The sequence below is a fragment of the Athene cunicularia genome (assembly GCF_003259725.1).
Source record: "Athene cunicularia isolate RWA chromosome 2 unlocalized genomic scaffold, athCun1 chr2_part1, whole genome shotgun sequence".
In the NCBI taxonomy this organism is placed as follows: Eukaryota; Metazoa; Chordata; class Aves; order Strigiformes; family Strigidae; genus Athene; species Athene cunicularia.
The window spans coordinates 131,770,413-131,791,446 of NW_020799095.1; the positions used below are offsets into that span (position 1 = coordinate 131,770,413).

General features: G+C 45.3%; 1 protein-coding gene across 2 annotated transcripts; it reads right to left on the bottom strand.

Annotated features, from left to right (window-relative positions):
- Positions 1-1,236: 1,236 nt before the first annotated feature.
- RRM2B (ribonucleotide reductase regulatory TP53 inducible subunit M2B) lies at positions 1,237-20,235 on the bottom strand. Of its 2 annotated transcripts, none has more exons than XM_026842574.1 (9): positions 19,006-20,235; positions 15,426-15,581; positions 13,635-13,751; positions 12,604-12,737; positions 11,059-11,153; positions 8,567-8,700; positions 5,237-5,341; positions 4,035-4,148; positions 1,237-3,548 (listed from the first exon to the last, which is right to left on the bottom strand). In XM_026842574.1, the coding sequence occupies exons 1-9, from the start codon at positions 19,138-19,140 to the stop codon at positions 3,396-3,398; spliced, it is 1,143 nt and encodes a 380-aa protein (XP_026698375.1). In that variant the 5' UTR covers positions 19,141-20,235; the 3' UTR covers positions 1,237-3,395. The 2 variants fall into 2 exon arrangements, with proteins under 2 accessions (XP_026698375.1, XP_026698376.1); XM_026842575.1 differs by lacking the exon at positions 19,006-20,235 and adding an exon at positions 15,689-15,848.
- Positions 20,236-21,034: the final 799 nt, after the last annotated feature.

The following is a 21,034-nucleotide window of genomic DNA, read 5'->3' on the forward strand; positions in this document are numbered from 1 at the left end:
CCGCAGCTCCTGGTGTGCTGCCACGCATGCAGCACCCTCATCTTCTGCAAAAATCTTACCAGTCCAGCAACGTCACATTCAGGCTGTCAAGAGATAGTAAGAGCTTGTTGATTGCCCTGTCTTCACCTCACTCTTTTTCTTTCCCAGCAATGGCTGGGAATAGTCACTGACCTACTGCACTCCACGGCGGTTTCATGACCAGAGAGCAGGGCTCGGAGCACACTGTTCACTTGTGGCTATTGCTGATCATATCATGGGTTTTTCTAGGACACGCGTCTGCTTGAATGAGAAGAACAGCAGGAGCTAGAGGCCGTTTTGGATGTTAAAAGGTGGGACTCTACCTATGAGAGCCTCAAAGCCTCTTGCAGCCACCAGCCAGGTTTCTGCTCACCTGACCATTGCAGACACATCCTTCACTGTGAGACAAACCCCTCCAGAAGCACCTTCTCTGACCTGCTGGCTATAATGGGAGTCATGCACCAGCCTGGGACTTCAGCCCAGAGCACACAGATGATCTATTGAAGGTATGCATCACAGCTTCTCTCCCGCACACACCCCCATCAAGCTTTTTTAAGTGTAACGGCCACAGTGTGAGACGCACAGAGCCAGACCCAGCTCGTCCACCAGAGCCCTCATTTCTGCCCAAGACCCAGCAGTGGTGGGAGAGGAAGGGGCCTTGTGCCCCTTATGCCTGTCTCAAGGAGGCACAAAGGGGCAGCACGGAGAAGACTTCTGACTTGACACCCCTAAGGGCACAGATGCCATCAGGTGTGAACCTCTGCCAGCTCAGACCCAGCTGCTGGTGCTCGGCTGCAGGCAGGCCTGGCTGGCCCCAGCTCAGGGGGCTGAACCCCACGCTCCTGTGCCCACGCAGCCAGGACACCCGACCCGAGGGCGCAGTGCCCTTGATGTATCAGATACCACCCACCAGAATTATGTTTCTGGACTATTTAATCTTTGAATCTAAAGGACTCCCCAAAGATTTCCCCTTGAGCCAGAAAATTCCAGAAAAAAGATATTGTTTGCTCCCTAGACTGCAAACCCCATTCCCAGGAACAAGAAACAGCAAGTCAAGAGCTCAGAAAGCAGAAGACAGTGTATGGAGCACTTGTAACTTTCTCCCACAACCCTTTCTCCCACAGCCCAAAAGCTCTGAACACCAACTTATTTTGGCACAGTCCAATTCTATCATTTTGGATTTCACAAGAGAGCATGTAACCAGCAAAGTCATGCTCCTCTCCACATTCAATTTTTATTGAAACTACACATGTCTTTTACACACAAATGGAGTGGGAGCTGTTGTACCAGACTTTGGTATCTCATATACATTTACAGAACCTGAGCACATAGCATTTTCATATTTGAATATTCTGTATACTCTCATCTTACCTCACAACACTCAAAACAAATGTTTTTTAGGACTTTTAGTGACATAAAAATAGGTTCCATTCCTCCAACAACAGACCCATTTACAATATTTTCTCTTTCTCCCCCATCAACACAGTATTTCCAAAAGGCACTGGATTTTCTCTTCCAGTCCATACTTCTCTTGCAGTTGCAGAAAATTAGTGAGGGACACCAGTTCCAGCTTTTCTCTCTATTCTCCAGGTCCCCCTCTGCCCTCTGCAAGTGCCTTATGTCAAATGATGCAGACTCTAGGGAAAAATAATTCATCCCATTTCCATGCTCATTACATACTCCTGATCTTTTACTGAAACCGAACAAAGAGAGTCAGTTTTGCTGCTTATTTTTACACCAGGGAGTTATTTTTACAACAGTTCACTAGGAACTACACTAAGGCAGCAGACCTATTTCACAGAACTCAAGCACCCAGGGTCAAGGCTGATCTGGGCTAGCCAGGAAATAACACTTATACCACCCCATCACCAATAACCCCAGGGCTGTCAGCTCATCTCATGCCACGCATATCAAAAGCAGCACAAGATATCTGCAACAATAAGAAATACTTACATAAGCTCTTAAACAAATCTCTGAACATTATGAAAAATGCTTGGGTTTAGTAAAGCAGAGCCCTTTGCCTAGCTCATGTACATTCACTTCACCTTTGAAAAAAATGAGCACATCTATTTGCAAATAATCCACCTATGACTGAATAGTATCCCTTCCATTCCAAGTACCACCACAGTATGTTAACTATTCTTCAATCGCTCCATTCTCTGCATCTGACATCAAGAAATTTTAAAAAGTTTTCAGGCACACACTGGAACAGACCAAAAACCAAACAGCAATCCTTTATAAGTGCTGCTAATCCATACTACTTTAAGATTTGGTTTTGAACAGTTTAACACCTTCCTCCAGCAGCTCTTCTGTGACAACAATGCTTCACATTAAACACACAACTTGAAGTACCTTCATACATCATTGGTGCTTCCTTACAGCCCAAGTAGTATGTTTGTAGCACCTCAAGGGATAATACCTTGGAATGATAAGCCTTCTCGCTCCACTAATGCAAAAGTGAAACTGAGAAGGGGAGAATATCAAACCATCCAGCATCACAGAAGGAAGACAGACAACTCCCAGAGCTGGCTGTTCCAGTGTCAGATGCCGCTTACAACTCAGTGCAACTACAGCCTGCTTAATAAGGCACTTGTTCAGAGAAGCAGGGAAAAACAGGCAGCACAAGCCAAAGAACTACAAGATGTGGTTTTCCTCCACTATTAACAGGCTTGCCTTTTCAAGGACCATTCAGTCAATTGATCTGTTCAATAACAGCTGTAAGACAAAAATCATCAGTATTTGATTTAAACTCCTACCAACAGTCATCAGATTCGCAAACAGAGTAAAAATGTTTTAAGATAGAACCCAGGTTAATGGGGAGATCAAACTGTATCCCTCTGGGTTTAATAAGATTTTATAGTTCATACCTTATTAATGTCTTCCCACATTCACTAATTACTCTATCTGCAGCAGAACAAAATGGAAGAGCTTTTACTCTAGACAAGTCTATAAACATGAAAACAGAAAACATGAAAATAATTTATAGCAACATATATACACAGAGTGATACCTCATCTGGTTTTCAGATTAAAATACTGTAAAATGAGGTAAAGGCGCAGTTTGCTTTCTTAAAACACTACCAAAATCTTTAAAAAGTAGTAGTACCCAGGTAATTTTTAAAGACAGCAATCACAGCAGATGAGTCAAGGGAATCTTAAAAAGGTTATCCTTTTAAAAAGCTGTAGAAATTTTTTAAAAAGGATCCCTCTTTTTTTTTTAAATGACAGAGAAATAGATTTACTCCTCAGACAAGCAACATGAAAACTCAAGAAAAAAATCCCAGCAGACTCCCAATTCCAGGAGAGGAAGTGAAGACAACTTCACAGCAGAAAGTGAGATGGGGTGGGGAAGACAGACACCATTCATTTGCCAAGTTATCAAAAATCTGCATCCAAAGTGAAGACATTGTCCATGGTTTCTGCCATAACAGCAAAACGTTGATATTCTGAAACTCGCTTCTCAAAGAAATTTGTTTTTCCTTCCAGAGAAATATTCTCCATGAAATCAAAAGGATTTTCTGCATGAAAGACCTGAGGAAAAGAAACACTATTACACTGGTGATTCTGATAGGGCAACAAAGCCTTAAAAAAAAAAAAAATTAAAAACCAAACAAAACAGTCAAACCCCTTTCAAGCTAGATCATCTGTAATATGCTGTAGAATCTATGGACACCTATGTAAGCAAATTCAGTGCTGTGACTTGCCAGGAGTTTGGTCCATTGTGAAATTCATCCATGCGAGGTGCTTATTATCCTTCGAGGACTGCAGCACTTCAACACAGCATAAATTTCCCATTACAGACCTGCAGAGCAGCTGAAGGGAAACAATGGCCTGAATTGTTGTTGCTCTTTTAAACAGTGAGGCATATATATTAATGCTGTGGTTTTGGCTGTCGCTCACAGAAAGTGCAAGTGCTAAATATGACCTGCTCCCCGGGCACACTGAGAGAGCGCTTTGTGTGACAGCTTTCCTGGGCTGTCCTGCCAGGCCAGCATTTCAGGCAATTGAATCTCTTACCTTTGAGAACCCGAGCTCCATTAGTAACCGGTCTGCAACAAATTCGATGTATTGCTTCATCAAAGTGCAATTCATTCCAATCAGACCTACAGGTAACGCCTCTGTTAGAAACTCCTAGAAGTTAAAATACAGACAATATTCAGGGAAATGAAATTTAAGAGAAAAGGAGAGAAGACATCTGTGTTTCATTGTGTCACAACTTCTGATATTCCAGGCTACCCAGCCAGATGTCTGAATAAAAAATTGCATCACTAAACTCAACAAGTATCTTCTGTTTTCAGTAGTTGTTTGTATCTTCCTTTATTTTTAGCATATTTTTCTGGAAAAAGCACATAAATTTTTATTACTGCCCCTCTCACCTGCATTCACCCCGCCCCACAACCTCATAAGATTGCAGGCTTCAGTGTAAGCTTGAGCTCCAAGTTCAATAAAACCTACAGACCATACTAGGTGGGAGCAGGAATACACCCAGAAATCTTCAGTTTTCCTTGGCTTCCAGACATTACAGAATGACAGATCAGAGAGGACGGTGATATATGCGAGTGCTGAACCCAGCCAAGTACATGTTTAGGCACCGATGCAATACCTGTCAGTGTTGTAAGGCAAAGCTGGGGCATTTGTCATCATCATGGTAGTAAGATGAAAACAGAAAAAAAGAAAGTAAACTACAAACACTCAGCAGTGCAGAAACTTGTAGCTGCAGACAGGTAGCACTTCTTGTGAAAAAACATGACAGCAACCTCAGAAAAAGTCAGAACCCAGCACAGTACACATGATCAAAAGAAACACTGTCTTCTCCTGAGGACAATTAGGCATACAGCAGGGAGAGACAAAGATCCTGGAAGGACAGAGGTAAACAAACTCTTCTCTAAGAGACAGTTGCAGTTGGACTAGATGATTGTTGTAGGTCCCTTCCAACTGGAACTGTTCTATTCTACACCAAATCAGACAGCCTTTCTTTCTTTCTTTCTGCCATTAAGGAAGAAACCAGCTGCCAGCTTCAGCTTCTCCCAGTTGCTCGACAACTGAATCAGAAACCCTCTGACCCATTAGGAAAGAGGGAAAAGATGGTACAATGCATCAGAGATCCAGGCTTGAGCCAAGTATCAAACATAAAATCCCCAAATTTAGAAGTTATTTGTTTATTTTTGCACATAAGACTAGTCCTGCACTGCCCACAGTGCTGTCACAGACAGGCTTACCTGCTCAATTTCAACAGCATTAACGATGATCTCACAGACCCGCTCTTCTGACGGTCTGTTCACTAAATAATGGAACATTAGACAAGCAAAATCACAGTGTAGACCCTGAAATAACAGAGAGCAATGAAAAAAAAAAAAAAAAAAGACAGACAGCTTTTCCCTCCTCCACACAGTTTGCTCTTATACTGAGGCAGCCTCATTCAGGTTGAAGCTTCCTAGACTCCTACTTCTTTGACAGTCTTAATGTTACCACTTGTAGTTTACAAGCCAGTTAGTAACATCTGAAATCCAACACATACCACCTATGCCCAAATAATGCTCAGAACACATGTTTCTCAGGTAAATATTTCTGAGAGCTGCTCTACTGTGAGGGATCCTACACAGTGCCCTGCTGGGTCATGGCCTCCAATCAGAGATGCTTCTGCAGAAAGACTCCTATATCAAGTCCTGCAAAACTACCTGCCAGTTAACACCGACTGTCTACCTGCTCTCCACTTTGAGATACCTGTACAGGAATACTTGTTTTAAGTTCTTTTAGTAGCATTTATTCCTTGCTTCTCCTCACAGCATTTTCAGAAAGGAAGATTCAGAGTCACCAAATCCAAGATTAACAAGTCATCCCTCCATGCAACAAGCAGTTACTGCGAGGAATTTGCTACCACAACAGTCATAGGTTTGTAATACTATTACTAGTTTGTAATACTAACAGTCAAAGGCTACTGTGTCCCATCTCAACTCACCTTCACATTTCACCCAGCCATTTTGCACAGAGCTCAGTAAATTGTGTTCATTCCCAAGATTTCCAGAAAAGCCTTCAGCCAGGATAACACAACATCAGGAGACAAGCAATCCCTCACAGTCTGAGGGGAGTACAAGACAGCTGCTCCAAGAGGTGCCTCAGTTTCTATTTGAGCTTGTCTGGCTACAGCTTGAGCCTCTGGCTTCAGGCATACCCATCACTGACAGAATAAAGCAGCACTGTGCTACCGTCTCTCCTCTCAACAGCAAGGTGGTGAGTACAGCCTATAAGCACCGTGAGGGCACATGCAGAATGAAAATCAGTCAGAAGGATTTGGCAGACTACGGGCTATGAGACAATCCAGTGCTATTGTTAACACGGGTCAAAACAAAACCAATAAGTGAAAACATTTTTGGAAAGGCTACAAAACCATTGTGCTTCAAGTCATGAAATAGCCCTGAAACAACATCATTTGGGAAATACTCCTCAACTAGGGAGAGCATTAGCTGCTTGCTGCTGGGCTTCCCGTGGTCTTGTCCAAGGAACATCACCAGCAGGATGCAGGACGTGCCTGGCTTCTCACCTGAAACAGTGTGCTCCACTGACTGGTGCTCCCAGCAGCTTTGCACCTTAAAGAACCAGGGATGCACCAGCTCAAAGAACAGCCTGGAAACAGAGCCTGCAGCTCAGAAAACATACTGAGCATTAACCACTTATCTGTTCAGATGCATCAGAAAAGAGTTTGTGTAGTTTTCCGTTGTGGATTCTTTTTACTGCCACTGATTTTGTAACAGCATTTCCTGTTTTTTGATGTTTCTGATGCAGGTGCTGTATGCACCAAGCCTTACCCTTCATAACAACTCTGCAGTTGGAATTATGCCAGTGGAGCTCAAGAAAAATTCAATCTTTTGATGCTTGACTCTGCAGAGAAGTATGGTTACACTGCTGTAGAGGAACTTACATCTCATTCACGTGCAAAAGTAATCCTTCTAACAGACAAACACTTCCTCACTCAAACAGATCAGTTCATGATGACTCACAGAAACAGAAGACACCAGAAAGGTGAAGGCTGAAGAACTGTTTGGTTTTGCTTACTGATCATATCACTTTCTTCAAAACTGGCTTTTAAATTAAAGGCATCTAGTAAGATGCCTCCTTTCAAATCAGTTTATCTAATCCATGGAAATTACTTCCATTATGATAAAGCTCTTTATTCTTTTAGATCAACTCTGGTAAATTCAAACCACTATCATGTTCATACTGCATATAAAACTGGTCCTTCCGCTTTTTCAGTGCTGACAGTGCTGTAAGTTGTGCTGTGCCTTAAAGACAGGCCCCAACTGTAAGTAAGCAAGTGCTGCCAACTGGCAGGCAGTGGTGCAGGAAGCAGTGAAAACAAAGGGCACTTGTCAGCACGTGGCCTGTCACACTCGGTGTGCTGACATGCAGCCCCTCAGACACATCACATCTTAGGCTAAGCAGCACTCCCCTCTAATGCAGACCTGTAGCTGCCCCCTCCTTGGAGATCCCACCACTGCACAGTAATGCAAGAACATGGAAAGGAACAATACCTGCTGTCCCTGCAGCAACCTGCCACAGTTGGCCAGGTGACACATGCAGAAGGCCATCTGCAAGCTCTAGGACCCCCAACTAGGGGCAGATGGGGAGTTGTACAAAGAGGCCACTTGAACCTGACTGAAGCAGTTAAGGCAGAGCAAGGCTCAGAGTCACACCCTAACTATGTCCTTGCCCAAGCCAGCCTCCATTGCAGTTGGGGACCATGCAACTCCACACCAGTCCTTGGGCAGCCAGGCCTTTGCCTCCCTTCATGGCACATGAAAACAAATATCCTCTTCAATCCAAAAAGTCCACCTTTTTGATCGTATTATGCATTGGGGTATCACTAATATTTATGTTTACTTCAAGAACAGGTATTTCTGCTGAGTGACACAGCAGCACTTAGGCTTAACTTCATTAGTAACTTAGAGCTAGAAGTCTCCTTCTTTCCCCTTTTTACAAGTAGCCTGCTCCTTTGAAGGACTCCAATCTTCCTACATATCAGCAGTTACAGCTCCTCCATCAGGCTGTAGAAACAGGCTGATGGGCACTGTTGGGCACTGTTCTGGGGAAAAGAAGTCTCCTCTCTGTGCTGCCTAGGGGGTGATGTTAAAGCAGACACAGAAGGGTTACTGCAGGAGAAGCTCTAGGGAGCATGGCCTGCAGTTACCTGGCAGGTAACCAGGACCTCTGTCCTACCAGGACAGTGCACCTTCCCTGGAAAACCCTGTTGCAGACACTGGCTAGCAGAGAACCTACTCAGGCTTCTACCACCTCCTTGGCCTCCATCAGTGTTGACATTGAAAAGGCTCCGTCGTAACCAGGAATACATCCCCTATTCGCTGCTGGATTCTCTTTTTCACTGGTTTCTACCCAAACACTCCTTTCTGCTCTCTTCATCTCCCCTCCAACCCTCCCTTCCACCAGACGCGGGCCACTGTGACAAGGCTATGGGATTTTTACTAATATAATTCTGCCCTTACCCAGGAAACTCACTTTCCTTCCCAGACAGCACGCAGGGCGTGACACATTACCTCATCTCTGCTAATAAGTTCATTGGAGAAAGTCAGTCCAGGCATCAGGCCCCTCTTCTTCAGCCAAAATATAGCAGCAAAGGAACCCGAAAAGAAGATGCCTTCAACTGCAGCAAAGGCAACCACTCTCTCACCTGTTTAACAGAACACATTTTCAGTTAGACACAAAACAGTGTATTGCTCGTCAGCGAGATGCAACACTTGCCTCAGACAGACCAGTGCTGGAGAGGAGCGATCCCCTTCGCAGCAGCAGGTGCTGTATCTGACCACATCTTTCAGCAGATCCCAAGGTCTGCACACACAACAGCAATTAACCACAGGCAATCCCAGCAGAACTGAAGAACCAGGGCACCCACTGAAACTGCCACAGGTCAGAAGGGAAAGAACATAATTGTCCAAAGTGGCCAAGACATTAGTACTCCTTTATCTCTTTCTCCTAAGAGGCAGGAAAATGGCTGTGTAACTAATAGACAAAACTGAGAGAAGAGTCAATCTCCTATAAATTAAACAAAAAACCCTACACCTCAATTTCTGCTTGTTGAGAATCTACATAAAACCATATTCCTAGAAGAGTAGGAGAACACAGAACATAATTCATCAAGACAGAAGTAACTATTTATGTGATCCCACCTTTTACCCAAGGAAAGCACAGCATTATTGGTCCCAATTCTCCCCGTTCCCTACAGGAATGTATTTCTTCAGACTACAAGACCATCTGACTGCTTGGTGAAGACACATCATTCCACGTACTCTATTTTAAACAGCCTCACAAGATCCTTGGGTATATTCTAAGATGAAGAGCTTTTTCATTAAGTGCTGGTGCCTTCTCCCAGTGAGTAGTGCATAGAATTTTTGTTTAAAAATAACACCAAAACAGTCCCACTTCCTCTACAAGGTGCAAATGCCATCTGCTGGCTCATCTGAAGAAATTCAAGTCAGGAAAAAAGCATGAAGAGCAACACGAACTTACAAGTATCACAGAAGTTACTAAGGAAAGAATTTGTCTGGCAACACAAAGATCTCCTAGGTTACCACTAGAGAGGAGTGGAGGAAGGCTGCTCATACAGTATAGGTTTAATGAAGCACAAGACTGAATATTGATATGGTTTTTACCACATTCCACCCGACTAGCTATCATACAAATGAGTTATGTTGAAACAAAAACTGTCCACCAGCAGCACCACATAATGTGTGGGTACACTGAGAGGCTGAGAGTCCACCGAACAGATACAGCAGTTGGACCCTCAGTGTAAGAAATCAACCAAAGCTCCAGAGATCCAGTTGCAGGCCAGGTCCCCCAGCTGGAAGGAAACAACAAGCAAACAAGCCAGCCAGCCACTTTCATATACCATATCTCATAATCCACAACTGTGAGACCCAGGCCCCCCAAATGTTTTAAACTTGTGAAGTTTTCTCAGTAAGATTTAAAAAAAGAAGAGTAGAAATGTACTTTAGAAAAATTTGGTTAGGATGCATGAAGTTGGTGATGAGGTGGAAGTAACAATGCTTTTTCAGTTAGGAAACATTCTGATTCCTGGCACACCCCACACTGCTGGGAGCCAAATGAAGGAGATGAAGAAGGGACTCCACAAGCAGCAAGCAAAGCCAGACTGGAGAGGCAGTGGGACATTCCATGACAGGAGAATCTACAGCTACAAAAAGAGCCCCACTCAAACAAGAGCTGTGAACAACAGATGCTGTAAAAGAACAATTATTCAGATTTATTTTGTTCATCTGGCTGAATCTCTCCATCTCCTACATTTTCTGTAAGTATAGAGAATGTATGGTTTAGAAAATCCAACAAAGTCTGACCACTATTCTTTTCAGCTGCTACATATCCTTCAGAGTCAATATTGTAAGCTGAACGCAGAACACTGGAAAGGATGCCCCGCACCTTGCTGATGGAAGACAAGCCAGTGTCCCAGCTCTGAACTGAGATACAAGAACTAGAAACCTAGTCCCAACAGAAAACCAGAAAACAGAGGCAGATGATTCTTGAATCTTTTTTTTTGCCCAGGATCAGTCATGCTGTTACAAAAAAAGTCTAACATGACGCATGTATTTGTCCATATGAACATGAACACAGAAAAAGCCTGCGTTTGCGAGACTTCAGCTGCCCAGTTCTGAACACTGGAGTACAAAATAGCAGCCAACTGGAAGAAATAATCAGAACTCCTAGAAAACAAAGTCAACAAGCAAAAACTGAAGAAACTAGGGTTATTCACTACAAAAACAAAAAGACAAGAGAAACCCAGAAGCATTTTTCATAACATGATTCCAGTGGGCACTGTCATTACTATATTACTTTAGCTGAAGATAAAAACATACATTCTCACCAGAAGTTACTTCTGGTTCTTTAGTTAAACCAGAGACCCACAAGACACTACATCGTCTGTGGACAACTCAATTTCACATTTCAGGGATGCAGCTCACTCCCAGAGGATTAGTTTGTAACATATGCAACAGAAACAATTTTTTAAGAAGGTACACACCAAAAGTGGATTCTCTGTCATCAATCCACTTCAGAGCCCAGTCTGCTTTCTTCTTGACACAAGGCATTGTTTCAATAGCATTAAATAAGAAATCCCTACAGAAGAAAACAAAATGAAAACATCAAAGTAAGAAGTAATTTATGTAAATCTGCCCTGGTTATCCCTACTGGCTCCAGTAGAGGAACCCATTATGCTAGGCTCTGAACTAACCCAAGTAAGAGACCATTCCCAACCCAAAGGGCTGATGATCTCTGATAACAAGGGTACAGGGAGGCAGATGTGCAAAAAGTGACGAACTCAAGGTCTCAGAGGAGGTGAGCTGCAGAGATGGTAAGCAAACTCAAACATCCCATCCCAGGAGTGCCCACCTGCGCGAGAGCTGAGCACGCACACGACCAATGTGATCAAGCAATGCCCGTTTATTACAACTAAGAAAGCCCTTTTATAATGTTCTCCTGCACACGTGAGTAACATGCAGCACAAGTCCTCAAGACTGGACAGTTAACTTAGCCCGCACTTTAAACCTTCTTATGACTGGATAAAAAGTGCCACATCAGCCTTGCCAGGCTTCCTGCCTTGCGGAACTTCCTCTTCCATCCCAACCCCTTCCGGGGGTTGTTTGTCTCCTCGAGTTTCTCCCCCCTCATTCAGGGTCACATCCTTATCACATTCTTGCTCAGGCTGAGGCTCTTATCAGTCTTGTTCTCACGCAGGATTGCTCACATGTCCATTCTCTCATAGAAAGCCCTCTAGAATCCCAACACCCACCCACCAGATCACGCTGCCTCTCAGACTTAAAGCCACTTTCTACCCTCAGAGCTAAACTGTGTCTTGCCCAACTCCACAAAAGGAACTGGACAATTCCCATGAGTACAGGCTCTGTTCCCATGCTAAACACCTGAAAGGAAACCTTGTAGTCCTCCCATGGACACCACACAGGATGCCACCATGGGAAATCAAGCTCTGCCTGACCATCACCATGGTGGTCTCTCTAAGGGAAAGTATTTCTTTTCAAATGTATTACCATTTGGACTAGGAAGTTCTCTAGACAACAAAAGTGATGGGGCTCTCCAAAGAACCCAATACTTCAAAAATAAGCAGTTCAAGTTGCATGAGAAAGCACTGACAACAAAAAAGCTGGCAGGATGCAATACACTGACTAGCGTATGTTGGATCACAAGCACTCCATTTTCCGAGGCAGATCCTTTGCTGATGTGAGAGCAAGCGCCTCAGAAGCACAATACAATAACCACAAGGAGCGTGTCTGACCTTTAACAACATTTCACATAGTCCATACTTCCTGCAATCAAAGATTTACACAAATATTAACTAACCTTCTGACATTCTCACATAAGTCTGTGGGTCAGTAATCTTCTCTTCATTTCAGGGGTCAGGCATGCAGGCCTTGAACACTTTAAGGGGCTGTCCCCAGCTCCCCCAGTAAGTATGAAACAGAAGACAGCTGCTGCCGTTGCTGCCCAACAACAGTGCCACTGGACTAGGTGACAGATTGTCCATGGGTCTGTAACACATCCAGAGGTTTACCTTTTCTCAGGATCTTTGATGTAAGTGTCTATGAGCAAGCTGTACATCTCTGAGTGAATGTTCTCAATAAGAATCTGAAAGCCATAGAAACAACGAGCTTCTGGGATCTGCACCTCCTGACTAAAACGCGCCACCTACCAAAACCAGAAAGCACAGCAATGAGTACAGTAAAACCAGGCCCACATGACAGTACTCTAAGCTTAACAGGAGAGACAATAGATCTCTACCACAGACAGGAGCAGTTCAGCCCTACTTTATTCACAAATACGTCAATAGGATCAGTGTGGTGTGGAAGAAAATAAAGCAAGCTAGCTAGAAGTAAATACATCTGAGGTGCATATTGGGTAGAGCTGCAGTTAAGCATGAGAGCACATGTACACAGGAGGAGAACAGCAAAATACTGCAATAGTAAACACTTCATATTGAACAAAGCCACAGACTTTGTTCATCGAACAGCATAAGACACATTCATGCAATATATGCACATACACTCTGATACACTCTACACGTTACGGATATTCAAGATCTAAACTTGGCATTTGCAGTGAGATACCACTGATAACCTGTGGTGAGACATTCTGCAGCTCAGAACTGATTGCAGCAGAACTTCCCCACCTTTTTAGCAGCACCCATCTGTAGCCCTAAAAGATTCTAAGACGCCATTCAGTGAGAGCAAACTGGATAACACAGAGCATGGCACAGCACAATCCCTCCCTACTTCTCATCCAACAGAAGTATAGAAAGAAGCGTGGGGTTCTACTAATTCCGTGAGAAATGTGATCAACACAGCCAGGCATAAGGCTGAGCTTAAAAACTGTGTCCGTGATTTGGAGTCTTGCTGACCCAGTTTCAAACTCAGACACTGGCCCCAGCAGAATGAGCTGCTTATTTCCCTTGGCAAAGATGAGATGATGGAAAGAAAAAAATGTACACATTTAATAAACTTATGCATTAATGTGAGAAAACCAAAACAAAAAGCCAGTAAGCCAATAAAATTAGTAAGTATTCAAGCCCTCAGTAAGTTTTCTCACCAGGTTTTCATTTACAATTCCATCGCTGGCTGCAAAAAATGCCAAAATATGAGAGATAAAGTGTTTTTCATCTGCTTTCAGCTTGTTCCAATGAGGAAGGTCCTTTGACAAATCAACCTAATGAAAAGAAAAAAGAAAAACGTTATTGCCCTTTATGAGTTTGTCAGTCTGTAAGAACAGAAGCAACCCAGTCAAATGACTGAGGCAGAGTTTTGGCATTTGCTCTCAAATCTTTACATGTAGAGAATTTAAATACATGTGACTGTAAAAAACGACACACTGCAGTACTGCTGTCTCCCTCTGCAACAGTAACATCACGTCTGCTTTGCATTTTACACTTTTGTAATCTGAAATAAAAATCAATGTCTACTGAATTATAAATAAATCAGATTTTGAAGAGTATTAGTATCTTCTTATCATGAGTATGAACATGCACCAACAAGCAGAGCTCAGTCTGAGACACTTGAACTCTAGTTGAAATAAATGCTGATACTCCCAAGAAACCTATATCCAGGTGTGTTGAAAGATGGACTGAGGGGACTTTTGTCTTTGGCAGGTGTTCAGCCTCCATCCCACCACAGAATAGCACAGGGCAAATGCTGTGTAGCTGCTCTCATCCACCAGACTGAACTCTAGCCACGGCAGAAAACCACAACTTCATTTGCATAGTCCTGTTCTGTTTGTTTGTTTGTTGGGAGAGATTTCTGAACCACAACAGCAGTTAAGTAGGGCCAGATGTGAAAAATACAGAGGTTTAAAAACTTGTATACATGTGTGTATAAACATGTACGCATATAGGTGTGTATATAAACACATATACACACAAATCTCTTTTACAGTTAACTTTCCAGTTCATTTGGAAATGCACCCACAGATGGTAGGACAGTGTAAGAAGGAAGCAATAATATGGTAAAAGAGCAAAGCTGATCAGGCAGGTGTTTAATTGCCTTTTCTTTAACAGCTTAAATCAACTTCCACTGTAGCAGAGCAGTAAGCCTCCCAGGCAGGCAACAGAACAGCACTTCTACAAACAGCTGCTCCCCACCATCCCAGGATGCTTTCTGGCCTATTTAGAGCTTGCCAGTGCCTTCAGCTCACTCCTCTGCAATTGTAGATCACTGTTCACAAACAAGGAAATGCCACAGAAGCTTCGATTTGGAACAAACAGCTCAGTTGGCAGGTAATCTCTCCAGGTCAGTGCAGTGTTCAGAAGCCTCCACTGCTTCAAGCATAGCAAGCTGAGGTCTGCTCAGGTCTGTGTAACCAGCAACCTCGGGGAAGTACTTACAGCTTGCATTATAACATAGGCCAAGCATCTAATCAGGGCAATTAGTAGTTGATTAGAAGCATTTTTAGCAAGCATCCCTGATTATCACAATCCTTCTGGAAAACAGGTGCCTAACATTAGAGAACAGCATTCACATGAAATTACCCAGAACATCTTACACGGGCAAGGAGTTAGTTGCAGGTACAGAGATCACAGCAGCGTAGGAGCTATGTGACCACAAATCAGAGCTATCTGACTTAGGCTCCCTCTATAACCAGAGAAGCAGCCTAGGATACAATTCCATGTTATCTTAAACCAAACACCTAAACCAGCTCTGCTGAATTTCTCCCAAGCAGCTTGCTTTCCACTGTCCATGAAGGAAGCCCTGTTCTGGTGCAGGCATGTCACATTTGATGCAATTAGCTCCAACCCTCACAACAGAGAAGCCAACAGCAGAGCTAGGAAGGAAGCACCAGGACCTCACTCTGAGTGCCTCGTGCCAACCCACTGGCCCCTGGGCTCACCTCTTCTGCTGTCCAAAAGGAGGCCTGAGCCTGTTTATACATTTTCCATATGTCTGGATACTGGATGGGGAAGATGACGAAGCGGCGGGGATTTTTTCTGAGAAGAGGCTCCTCAATAGGATCCAAGCCATTTTCAGCAGCAGTTGGAGAGGAGCTCTGAAGATAAAGCACAGTTCTTGTTAAAGTTGCTGTTACATACTCCTCCTCTTCCCCATATCCAAAAGATGTATTTCAAAAGCCACCCATGTCACGCAGACACTCACCTGCCCCTCTCGGTTGGATGCACTGCCCATCCCTGGGGTACCTGTCCCCTCACCCTCCATCTGTGCTCCCACTGCCGCAGCAGCAGCACTGTCTGTCTGCCTGGCTCCACTGGCACCTCACACCAACAGCCCTCCCAGGTGTACCGGTGTCAGGAAGTGCCCCTGGAGACAACATCAACCGCTGTGGTACTGCAGATGGGGAGATATGTGTGAGAGATGCACACTGTTGCCAGCCTGCATCCAGCACAGCTCTGCAAGGCTCACTGCCCCGGTCACCTCCCAATCATTCACTTTACACTGAACCACTGGGGCCTGGATGGACTTTCTTAAAAATGCCACAAGATCACAGCAACTAATCCTGTTTGGTGGAGGAACAGCCCTGTGCCACAGCAAGTCTCTGCATGGAGGCTTGTGTACGCAATCCTGCAGGGAGCAGAAGGGAGCCTGCACACCAGCGCGGGTCTGGAGGCTGCTCTGGGGATGTCTCTCAAGTGCTGATACAAAGCTACATGCCTGTCTTTCCAACAGCAGGAAAAACCTTGCCTGGAGTCACCCATCCCCACCCTGCTCCCTCTGCGCAGGCTCACGGAGGCTGTGCACAGCTTTTCCACAGAGAGCTACCAGCCTGGCAGCGGTGGGTACAGCTGACGTTTAGGAGACAGACCAGTGAAGCTGCATGGAGAGGGCACTCCATGAGCAGGGCCTTCACCTTGCCTCTATCTGGGGACATCTGCTCCTAGGATCAACAGCAGACAGCATCTCTGCCAGGCACGTTACCAAGCACCTACTGAAGACAACCACTGCGAAGAGCTGTCAGGACAGCATGCTGCAACCTCTCCAGAAGGGCTTGTGACTCACACTGATCAATGTCTAGTCAGCAGGATGTCTTTCTGGGTTGGTTCTGAGATCCCACTGACACTGAGGATAATTAACCACCAGCAGCATACAAGGTACTACATATAATACAGCAGGAAAGGGGAGCTAAAGTTTTTTAATACCATTGCTTCTACCCTCCTAGGAGGTGCCAAAGTTCTTTCCTTACCCAGTCTGCTTGTAACCACTGACATGAAAAAAAGTAATCCTTTACTTCAATTTGGAAAACACCATCAAACAAATAATCCTACTCACATTTAGAAAACAAACAAAACCCAAACACGTGCACACTGCATAGCTGGCATACATAGCACAGATTCACAAAGAAAACACATTAGGAAGCACATTCTGGGTTAAAATTTTACCACTTTATTACATTTTTTAATATTACTCAATTACACAAGACAAATTTCCCAGCATCATCTTGCAGAGTCTCTGCTGAAGGCCACAAGAGTGCAAGACCTTTCATATTTCCCAGGACGTAGAGATGGTTGCAGTAACCCACTGGAAGTGCCACAGGGCAAAATTTGGGCCCAGAGGGGACGGCACCCTGTCTTAGCACACACCTCAGGGCCTGCCATGCAGCTAGCATCTCCATCTGGTTCTGCACCAGCCATCATCCTTGAAAAAGGAAACACTGCAAAAGTCTTCCTTGTTAGCCCAGCATTTTCCTGAGCCTTCTATATCACCTGGGGACAATTCCCAAGTATAAATTTTAGCCTAATGCAGTGAACTAGCAGTTACTAACCTTGGCTTTTGATGTTTCTGAGCCATTCAAAAGCCAGCATGCAGGGCCTGTAATGCAGGGAGATACTTAAAAAATTCTTCTAGTGTAAAGGTGGAACACGGGAAGAACAAAGTTCTGCTATGGCAGGAAAACTGGAGATCAGCACTGAGGAGGAGGAGCATGTGTCATTTTTCCAGCCTTTAACTGCTGCTGTGCTGCAGGCCACAGAGAGAGGGGTCAACACACCAGAAATACTGTCACTGCACAGTGAGACAGAAAGGCAAGAGAAGAAGAAAAGTCTCATGAAGCAGTGTGTACACTCTGGAGAGTGCTAATGGCAGGAAAGCAGAGATGGCTTCCAGGTGCCAAAGACTCAGAGTGATGGCATGACCCTGAGAAGGATCACCACACAAAACTGGAAAATGGTACAAGTTTTTAAGAAAATAAATGAGGTATTTTAAGTTTAAAAAGCAGAAGGGTCAGCCCACAGACTACATGTCCTGGTTCAGCTAGGATAGGGTTAAGTTTCCCCAGCAGGGGGATCTCCAGCGGGGTTATTCATACCATGCTGATGTCAGGTCCAGAGGCAGCGCGGGAAGATTTTCTCTGTGGCTTTGGTCGCGGGCAGCACGCGGCGGGCTGTCTGTATCCATCGCGGTATCTCTCTGTATATCTTTTGTCTTGTTTACTGTTATTACTGTTTGTTGTTGTTCAGATTGTTTATTACACTGTTGCATTAAATTTCTTCTTATTTTAACCCAGGGTTTGTGCCCTACTTGTGTCCGAGGGTGGGGGAGGGACAATGGCAACATGGTCTCCAGTCCCGGCAAGGCTTAAAACTATCACACTACACCATACTGGAACCTCCCCCTCAACCTACCTCCCACCTCCCCTAACCCCTTCTGGGGTGGAGAGGAGTTTCACAGGCAGGCTCCATTTTCAAACTGGCAGGCAGCTGCTGGCTATGAGACAGTCCTGCCTCTCTCCATTTTGGTTTCCATTCCTCCTAGCCAAACTTTTATCAGAGCACTACTCGTTACCTAACTTGTTTGCTAACGCAGTACATGTCTTGGTACAACTCAGCTGAAAATTCATGCAAGATCCTTTTCTCATTCAGTTATGGATGCACAGCACACTCTGATCACTGCCAGGGCTTCAGAGCAACCACCACCTTGTGCTGAAGGAGAACAACATGTTCCCAGACCTCCCTTCCTGGCCCCAGGAGGTACTGGCAGAAATATGGGGACCTGGAAAACGTAACATGTTACTAGGCCGATACACCTCCTGCTGTCAGTCTGCACCCTGGATCCTTTCCTTAATCCTATGACGGTGCATAGAACAGTCCACGCTCACTGCAGTAATGAAGAGCATCCATTTATAATGTGAACATGCTACTTCCTGTTCAGACAACACAAGCCAAACGCATAAAAGAGCTGAAGCTAGTGGGAACAGCCCAACACCTGTTCAAGCAGGGTCAGCCAGAGGAGAATGCCCAGAATCATGTCTTGCCGAGGTTTCAGTATCCCCAAGGATGGAGACTACACAACCTCTATGAGCAACCTGTGTCAGCATTTAACCACCTTCACAGTTCTATTTTCTTACAAGCAAATAGAACCTGCCGTGTTTCCATGTGTGCCCACTGCCACTGGTCCCATCACGGGGCACCACTGAGAAGGGCCTGGCTCCATCTCCTTTATTCCCTCCGTCAAGTATTTACCAACACTGATGAGATCCCCCGGAGCCTCCTTTCCTCCCAGCTGAACCGTGCCAGCACTCGCGGCCTCTCTTCATATAACGGATGCTCCAGTCTCGTAATCATCAGGCCTTTGCTAGACACACTCCAGTACATCATATCCCAGTTATTCTGCAACTGCTAAACTCTTCTGATGATGACAATAAACCCAATGGACAAGAAACAGTGCCTAGTGCTACCAAAGCTCTCTCCATTCATTTCAAGTTCAGCAAACTAGGAAACAACATATATACACACATTCGACCAATGGCTGTTAGTTACATGTGCAAGTGTGTCAGTTACATGCCCTGTATCACTTGTAGCCAGGAAAAAGGCAAAAGGTGCTGGCAGAACCCACACTGTGATGCAGCACATACCACATCATGGTATGTGACCGTGAGCCCTTCTGCACCCCCATAAGAGGCTGCACGGGCATCCCACGAGCTTCCAGAGGCTCCAGGCCAGCACTGGGCAGTGCAGGCCATGCGAGTGATGACTGGGAAGATCACCTGCACTCCCAGGAGAGACGGCTCCTACTCACCGTGGCTGAGGAGCACAACGCCCGCTGGTTCTGCATGCTCAAGGGGATGCACAGCACTACTGCCTGCCCTCCTTGTAGGTACAGCATGCCATAGTTCACAGAGGGAAACATTAAGGCAATTTTTTAGGCTTGTATTTAACGCCTCAGTTTTTGGAAACTTGAGTACTGCCAAGATGCAAAGGTTTGGGAAGACCATGTGGGTTTCTCTGGGTAATGATCCTTTACACTCACGTCCCCTCAGCTCCACAGGGTCACACCGGGGAGCACCCAGAATGGAGCTCTGACACCTCCCGGGGTCAGACCCTCCTGGCCCACGGGGGCTGGGAAGGGAGGGCCACCCTGCCTGCCTTGGCGGCAGCTCGGGGCAGAGGGGACGAGCTCTGCCTTCCCGGCCAAGGCGGGCACAGCTCTGCACGCCCAGAGCTTCACGGGCCCGGCGCTGCCCAGGCCCTGCACCAGGCGACCCGAGGCCTCCCAGGCCCGGCCGAGACGGGCTCCCGAGTCCCGGCTGGCAGTATTTCTTCATCGCAGGTGTATTTTCAGGGCTCCCCGCGGTCACGGCGACCGAAGGGTACGACCCGCCCAAGCGGGACAAGGACACGAGCGCGGCCCCGTGCCCTGGCCAGGGTTATCCACCGCGCCCCCACCGGCGGTGTCAGCGGACCCCCAGGGCGGGTGGGGGTGAAGCCACAGGCCACCCAGTGGTAACGCCCATTCTGGGGTGCTGCCTTGCCCTGGGTCTGCTCCCCTCCCTGCTGTGGAGTGTCCTGCACCTCCAGGAAGTGCTGCCACGCTTTCAGGATGTGACAGTGGATGTGATCCTGCCGATCAGAGTCTCTCCCCATGCAGAAACATCCTCAGGTCCCAGCGCATGTGTTTGTTGTGAGCGAGTGCAGGTGGGGGACTGTGGGCGCAGGGGCAGGCCAGCTGCTGCACCACCAGGCAGTTAGGAGCTAAGGAACAAACACAGCTTCCACCACCCATCAGGGAGCTTGTTTTAAAAACGGCATTGTACAGCTGAGTAGTAGGAAATCTTGCAAAATCATGCCTAAACATATGTATGTTTATTCTGCTTGTAAGCTATTTTATAGTTCCACAAGTGCTTTTCCATATTTCAGTATGTATGTGATGTAATTAATTTATATAAAACAAAGTTAACAAGTTGGTGGATTTTTGTGGAGGTGCAAGATCAGCCAACTGCTGTTTTGTTAATCCTTGTGGTACATTTCCTTTGTGGTATTTTTCCTTTGTATATTAACCTTTAGATACCATGTAAGTAGATGTTTGCTGTGCATTTGTAAAAGGGCAGGTGTGACTTTATAAGTTATCCCCAAATACTTGAATGCCTTTCCGTTGCTAATTATATTCATTTGTGGTAGTTCTTAAACTTTGTCAAATATTCATTGGGACAATCCATGATTTGGGGAATTTTGAAACAGCAGCCAGGATAATTAGGTTCAGGGGCTAAGGCGA

What these genes read in the sequence shown, in the direction of transcription:
- RRM2B (XM_026842574.1), bottom strand. Translation starts at nt 19,140, where the DNA reads ATGATGTACTGGAGTGTGTCTAGCAAAGGCCTGATGATTACGAGACTG. An exon ending in TGACAGAGAATCCACTTTTG is followed by an intron (nt 8,701 to 11,058) that starts GTGTGTACCTTC and finishes TCTGTTAAACAG; the next exon opens with GTGAGAGAGTGGTTGCCTTT. An exon ending in AACTTATTAGCAGAGATGAG is followed by an intron (nt 5,342 to 8,566) that starts GTAATGTGTCAC and finishes CTGTTATTTCAG; the next exon opens with GGTCTACACTGTGATTTTGC.